Below are 7759 nucleotides of genomic sequence, written 5' to 3' on the forward strand. Positions count from 1 at the left end.
ATTTTAATTCACGTGACTCGAGGACCATATAACTGGAGTTATAGTTATGTTACTACCGCTTCGACGTCTGGTTTAGTTTTATATCGACTTCCTATAGCCACTGCCGTTCCGAACACGTAATACAATGAGGACAAATGAGTTTCTGGGGTGTTACAGTGTTTACGAATCTCCTTTGTTCAGTGCCATACCTGGTACCTTGGCTAATCTTAGGATACTACATATCTGATGTAACGTTAACACGATTCTTCGTATTAATTTTATATTGCCTTTTATGAGATGTATTATAATAGTTTTACATATCTTCTACTTACATTTAAAAGGTCCTAGCAACCCTGCAGGTATAGAAACCGCGCTTAAAGTTACCTTTTATCCTCATATGTTAATGACGGATGCTAAATGTCTATCATACTTAATTGGATCAATCTTCTTACAAGCGGCTTTCGGTTTGAAGGTTCACACCCAGATAACTCCATACCAGTCCATCGGTCTGTAACACCTTTTCACATCATACCAGAATGGTATTTTCTTGCATGTTGTGCGGTGTTAAAAGTACTACCATCCAAAACCAGTGGCTTGTCAGTATTTATGTCATCAACATGTCAAGGAAATATCAACAATGGTGAAACTTATTTGATTAACATAACAACATAGAAGATTAATCTGCATTACGTTCAACCTTTACACTGGAGAAAGTTCAATGTTAAATGACTACAGACCATAGGACCGAACATATCTAATATGTAACTTTGTTCATGGAAATCAAAGGAGCTTTCACGCTATCTATCATGCCTGTCGAGTCGCTCAAGGAAGTTTTGATCCTGCTTTTGATTTAAGGGATGTATGTGTGCTCAGGGTCTAACCATCGGGCGGTCTCGATCCTCATATTCAAAGGTAATCTTTTTTTCAAAAGTTTTAGATACACATGTGAAGAATCGGAGCAGCTTTCACGCACGACGATAATTACCTGACAAGAATTTCCCTACCTTTGGACAGTCCACAATGCAGCCGGCGTGTACCTGTTACTGCACCGGGCAGCGGTTGTGTACTATAAAATACTTCTGCAGTGGTATTAGTAGTATCTAGTGTTGATGTACATCAGGCGCTCTCCTTGTTCCACTGCCTAATCATAATCTACTGGTCCAGACATTAGGGAATGTACGTGACATATAACTACACAACGTTCTGCCAAGAAGGATCCCACACTACCCTGACTATCTCCGTTATATTAATACACGGCGCTCAACTGGTTGTATTTCCGCAGAAGTTATCTTAACTATGCTCTGCTAACACAATAGAGCTTGGATCCGGTAAACAAAGACATTCAACATCTAAACCACTAGTCCAAGTCGTAGTATATACTCCCCAGAAAAATCTTAGAAATAATCCTGTCTCAGAGATGATCACTCCCAGTACGATCATTACTGATCATACCAGCATCTGAGTAGTTTTCTCTCACTATTAATACGAGTGATAACAGTAATCCACATATTACGCCTAGAACATAACCGATGTGGAATAGCGTTACTGTAGGGTATTGAAATCCAACACTTTTAGCTGTCTTAAGCAGTCCATGGGGATGGTGCTGTACAGCAATCATAAAGAATTTGGTTGTCTGTATCTCATAACTGGAGTCATACGAGAACATCGCCGGAAGAACGATTGCTCTGCAAGTCGTGGAGAAGCAGGAGCGAACGTCCATTCCTAGGTGCCATGACTCAGAACATCTCCATCCTATTTATCAAAATGAGGATTTCACAAATATGCGCTGCCAGGGAGACGATCGTGCGCGCAAGTCTGGGTACGCTCGTTTCCCAACTCAAGTACGGCTTCCGAGATTCGAGCGACAATTTCTCTGCGGAAGTGTCTCATTCGCTCGGTGCTACCCGAGATAGAAGCATGCTTTGTGGCCGCGTGCGGACACATCAGAACACTGCACGGTTCCGCCAGCAGGTGACATGATGGTTGAGGAGGGTTGTTTCTTTCATCAAGCTAAGGAAGTGTCTTACCACCCACAGATTCCCCGCGTATAAGAGCGCTCATCTAAGCAGTGCACTTCAGCGGCACATCATGCACATCCGTTGGGATAGCGGTAGAAATTTTTACGAGAAAAGACGCCTTTTCCGACTGGTGGGTTTCTCGAGGTTGGGCAGAAAAAGATCCCTTCGTTGACTCGTCTCCCTCAAATGCCGTAAATACCGTTTCCAAGACTCAGAAACCTCTTTGAGGCACAAGTTACTTCTCCCTCTGAGCCTCCATCAAAGATGTATCCCGATTAGGTCGTCGCACGCGTTCTTCAGATACAAAAAAACCGAGAATGCGGGAAGAGTTCCGCCGAGGGAGTTTCTTCCTGTTTCTGCACAACCAGTAAGACTCGCTGACACAAACATGCACGCCTCCGAGGCGGGAAACATCCTGACAAGGAAGCGGGAAACACAACCCTACACATGTGTTGGCCGGATGTGCATATACAGAGGTACGTACGCATCCACACCAAAATAAATGAGGATACAGAAAGAGGAAGACAAAGAAACAGAGAGGAGACGGGGGAAAGAGAAGAGAGAGCAGTCGTGAAGAACGATCGCGGAGAGGCTAGAGCCAGTTCGTTTCTCACCCGGTCTTAGCATCTCGGGGGAAAACGCAGGCAGCCGTTTCCGAAGAGACAAAAAAATCGAGTACCGAGAAAACGGCGGTGCATGGGCACGTCTTCGTTTGGTCCTTTCTCCGGGGGTGTTTGCAAAGGAGAAAGAAACAAAACCGTGCAGTGTGACAACAGGATCAGGAAGTTCCCTCTTAGAGAATCGGAAAAAAGAAATCTTCCTCGATGTGCATCTTCCCACGAATCAACAAACAAATACACACACAATGCCATGCATCCTATATCCATATGGTGTTGTGTTGGCATGGATCTCTGAAGAGCTGTGCAATCACGGACTGGAAATCTCGTCGACATGCACGACGACCCCGCCAGTGGGGGTGTATGTACAACTCGGATTTCGTACAGAAGCCCCTCGAACCAGCTTTCACGGAGGCGTTCAAATACTTCAGTTTGTCGACAGATGTGTGGCCTTTGTGCGCGTGATTCTACTGTGGCCGCGATAAAACGCCACTCTCGCTCTCTTCTCCCAGAGAGACAAAAGAGAAAGAGACAAAATGAATCTTTCCCTAGAAACACCAAAGCACTGGGGGAAGGAAAGCATGGAGCTGGAAGACAGGCATATCATATGGAGAGAAAAAGCCAAAGAGAACCACAAGGTTCAAAATAATCCAATTGCACGCGTTCCACGTTCCAGGAACATGCGCGAGCTCCACATGCATTGAACGAAAAAACACCAAAGAATTGCCCTCGTCATTCTAGCTGACATATCTCCAGTTGTTCGCCAAAAAGAGACACACTGTCTCTGTCGGGGAATCAGCCCTTGCTGGTTAACTATAGACCCTCTGTAGCCAGGACACTGAAAAGACGTGTCGAGGCGAATAAACGTGGGGTGGTTATATCCCGCAAGACAAATACGAGGAGAAAGCACAATCCAGGAACAAAGAGAAACAAGAGACAAGACAACTGGATCCATCTGAAAACAAGAGATCGGGCAAAAAACACGAAACATGACAAGACGCATATTCGTCCCCCTGCTGAACAGGCACAGAAGCGGGAAGCCGCAAGACACGAAACTCGAAATCCTGGCCTCTCTGTGTCCCAAGACAGGAGATTTCAGTTTTCCGTCTCCGAAACTTTCCTTGTACGATCCCCAGCACACAAAGCAGATTCTCCGTTTCCCGCACTTACACACAAAAGCCCATGCAAGTTTGCCGTTTTCAAATAGCTGTTCCAGATTTGTGCTGAACTGGAAGGCTCTTTTTTCTTATCCACTTTGACACGGAAGAAGAGAAAAGCGAGATGCACACACAAGGAGGGGGGCGGGCGTCGCCCCGCTCTCCTCCCAGGCCCCGAATGTGCCCGAAGCAAAGCTCTGAAATCTCTCGCACCACGGATTCGTCTCTCCTCGCCCTTCTCCGCTGCCCCGTTTCCTTTTTGCCTTCCCACTCGTCTTTCGCTTCATTTTTCACACGCGACACTTGATTCTCCAGGCCAAGTTCCGCACGAGAGGACGCTTTTCTTCAGCAAAGCAGGAAGTCGTTTTCCTCGTTCCCTTGCGTGTGTTTCCTCTTCCCGAAAACCCCGCTCCGCACCGTCCGGAGGGCATCTTTTGCACTTTGCCCTATCCCGCGTTAAGCGCCTGTGTCCACATCTGGCTCCGCTGCCTAAATGTTTTCTCTGTTCTCTTGGTTCGCGTTCTCCCCTTCGGAAAGTTCTCGAAGTCGCCGACCCTCGATCGAAGCCCGCTCCGCTCGCTTCAGCTCCTTCTGGAGCGCCGTGATCGTGTATAAACCGACGCTGGTCGTGAGGCCAGAAGCCCTGGACTGCGTTCCTCGCTCCTCCCCGCACCCCTGATCTCTGCTCATCAGTCGAGGCTGCAGACTCCGCGCCCGGCGCCGATCCGCCTGAGCCTCCTCACCCCTCTCTCCTCGTCGCTCGGGCTCTCTTCCCCCTCGGGCAGCGCCGTTCCCGGCTCCCATGGCACCAGTCACAGCCTCGATGAAGGTCACCGGGGCGCCGACAGCGAGAGCCTTGGCCTTCAAATTCGCGGCGGCACACTCGGCCCAGACTTCCGCGTGAAACTGCAGCAACTCGAGCATCTTCTTGTGGCAGCTAAGCGTGAGGCGCGACAACACCCACTCAGCGGCCAAGCGGTCTGGCAAGCTGCATGCGCCGCCGGAAAGCCCCGGCGAGGCAGTCAAGGTCGGCGCGTGCTGCGCGGGAAGCAGCGGCGTGTGCGACAGAGAAGAGGAGAGCAGCGCGGCCATCGCGTTGCGCACCTTCAGCCACTTGTGCAGCAACATCGACTGGCAGCGGCGCACGAGGCGACAGCCCGTCGACGCGCCCGACGCGATGAAGGCGCGGGTGGCCGCGAGGCGACCCGAGGGCGAGAGAGGCGAGATTTCGGTGGCGGACAGCTGGGGAAGGAGCGCAATTTGACAAGCAGCAGACGCCACGACCGACGGCTTAAAGCCCAGACAAATGCGGCGATCCAGCTGGCCGAGCCGGACCAGAAGCTGGGCGATCAGACGCGCCATATCGGGCTCGTTGCTCCCGCTGATCCGAAGGCGCAGCGCAAAGGGCGAGGAAGGAGTCGGGGTCCCAGCTTCTTCCTCGTTCGCCGTTTCGTGGTCTCCATCGCGCAGAGAGACAGACGAGCAGCGGCGCGACGAAGCAGCCGTCTCGCGCCCCGAGAGAGAGAGACGCTGGCAACCTTTTGCGTCGGCGGATGTTCTTCCGATGTCTCCACAGACAGACGCGCGTCTCTTGCTGTCGAGAGGCGAAGAATACTTTGCGAATCCACTCGCAGTCTTCCCACGGCTCGGACTCGTCAAATCTGAGTTCGGCCTCCCCCCCACGCACTCGTCTCGACTCGGTGTCGTCGTCTCGATCAATGCAGACCGTTGCCGCTGGGCTGCGTTCAGGTGGGCGAACTGCGCAGCCACGTTGAGGAGTGCTTCGGTGAGTTCGGAGATCGGAGTCACAGAGACATTCCCGGCCGGCGGAACGTGAGAAATGATTTTCCTCTCGATGTGCATGAGCTTCTGCTTTAGCACAGTCGACGACAACAGAGAGGACGTCCAGCTCTGTCGCAACAGCCCGGTCGCCTGCTGTTTCCACGCCTCGAGAACCGCGGAGTAGTCGTACGCATGGATGGCTTCAACCCTATCTGCGAAGCAGAAGCAGGCAATCGCGATCATCTGATTCAAGAGCAAATTGTTCATCGTCGCGCTTCTTCCTTGGCCATTTCCCGACAAAGTGTTGAGGCCATGCAGCGGATGCATCCGGTGCTCGGCGCTCACGCCGTAGTGCACGTCGTTCTGGTGTACGACATGCATGAAGCGATCAAAGAGTTGAATTGCAATAGCTACAGTGGCCGCAGCCCGCGGGCTCAGCGGATCGGACCCTGGCGTCGTCTTCTCCTGCTTCTCGCCGGACTCCCCGTTTCCAGAAGACGCGGCCGAATTCTGGGCCAGATGCGCTGAAACCTGGTTTAAGATACACATGAGCAAGTCGCGCGTCTCCGGGGATATGCGCTTGCTGACGGCCGTATAGTCGCTCACAGGGTGAGCCTTGTCGGCCTTGTACGCCGCCTGGTCGTAGCTGAACTGGGCCAGGCGCGAGTTGTGCGTGTTGTCAACCCCAAAGTCGTCGCCGAACGCCTCTGCCGTGTCGCACATAATCAGACGGCAGCACTCGGCCAGATTCAGAAAATCGAGGCGGGAAGGCAGCAGGCTCGGAGCCCTCGTATCCACGCACGCGCCCTCGCTCCGCGGACGAATGTTCTGCGTGTTCGCAGGGACAGGTTCTGCCTGTGCCCGGCTCTCTGCTTGAGCGTCAGCCGTCTCGACACTCGCGCCTTTCTTCTCGCCGTCAAGCGGCTTCACGTTCAGGAGCGCCGTGGCCGGAGAGGGAGACGAGCCCCGGCTCGCCGCTGCGACGTTCCGAGAAGTCAGACTCAGGACACTCTTGGACGCGAACGAACTGTCTGTTCCAGTCTGTTGAGATCGCGCGCGAGAGAGGCCGGGAACAAACGCCAGAGGGGGAGGCGTCACTTTCTCAGGTTGGGGCCCCAGAGGGCCATTCGAGCCGAAGGCGAACGAAGCCGAAAAGGCATCTCCAGCAGGGTGCGCGTTCGAGTGGATTGTAGCTACACAGGGGCGCGTGACCAGCTTCGGCTGTTTCACCGCGCGATGCTCAGACGCAGGGCCAACCTCGGATCGAAGGGAAGCGCTTGGGCCTGAGCGGAGAGCGACTTTCGAGTCGGTTGCACTCGTGAGGACTTGCTGAGCCTCATGAGAAGACAACGAAGAGGAAGAAGCTAGGTTTTGGAGGAACTGGCGCGTGCGCTTCGAGGAGGCCGCAGCCGTGGGTTGCGGAAGAAAGCGGAAGGAATCCCCCAGGCGCTGAGAAAGGAAAGACGACGCACTGGCGGTCCGCCGCGACATGGACCCTGCCGTCGCAACTCCAGTCAAGAGAGTCCCCTGCTGGGGGAGCGAAGAGGTATTTCGAGACATTTGAGACAAGACCGCGGAAGCAGCGAGATCCGAAGACAGTCGAGGAACCTAGCGGGCGGTTGCTACTGCGGCTCACAGACAGGACAGAGCTACTGGAGGGTTCTCGAGAAACAAAAGACGTTGGAGCAGTCCAGCGCAGACTCTACCAGAGAATGAGAGACTTGAAGACCTTGTTTGAAGGAGCAGACGGGGAGGACAGGAGACCGCGGGGAGATATGCGAGGGGCTCAGATGCCTGGACGGGAGTCTACCGGGAACTCGGTCGATGCGAGTGTGCCTCAAGAAAAAAGTCCCCGAGGACAAAGGAGGCGGCAACGCATGTGGATTGTTCCCACAAGTATATCGCCAGAAACAACAGGTCCGTCGAGCATGGAGAGCACAAAAACACCCTCACCCCCGCTGGGGTCGAGCCTCGTGCTAATACATCGTTAACAGGACGGAGTGCAACTAAGAAGCAGGAACCGGAAAGTGAGGGGAAGACGAGAAGCCGGTTCCCTTATTGGCTTCCGATCCACAGGCGTTTGGTAGACAAGCAGCCGGCCAGGACACGGTGCGCTGGCATCCGTTGGAGAACACAAATCCGAGAGAGTGGATGAAACTATGCGATACAGCTGCTTTGGCAGTTACTATGCACAGGAGTGCGCGGA

At 52.9% G+C, this 7759-nt stretch overlaps 1 protein-coding gene across 1 annotated transcript; it reads right to left on the reverse strand.

Moving 5' to 3' along the window:
* Positions 1-4260: 4260 nt before the first annotated feature.
* Positions 4261-7113, reverse strand: NCLIV_009180 (conserved hypothetical protein; the record flags this gene model as incomplete). The annotated part of the gene is made up of 1 exon (XM_003880433.1): positions 4261-7113. One exon carries the CDS (start codon positions 7111-7113, stop codon positions 4261-4263), a length of 2853 nt encoding a protein of 950 aa, XP_003880482.1.
* Positions 7114-7759: the final 646 nt, after the last annotated feature.

The sequence above is a fragment of the Neospora caninum genome, chromosome III (genome assembly GCF_000208865.1).
Source record: "Neospora caninum Liverpool complete genome, chromosome III".
Taxonomy (NCBI): domain Eukaryota; phylum Apicomplexa; class Conoidasida; order Eucoccidiorida; family Sarcocystidae; genus Neospora; species Neospora caninum.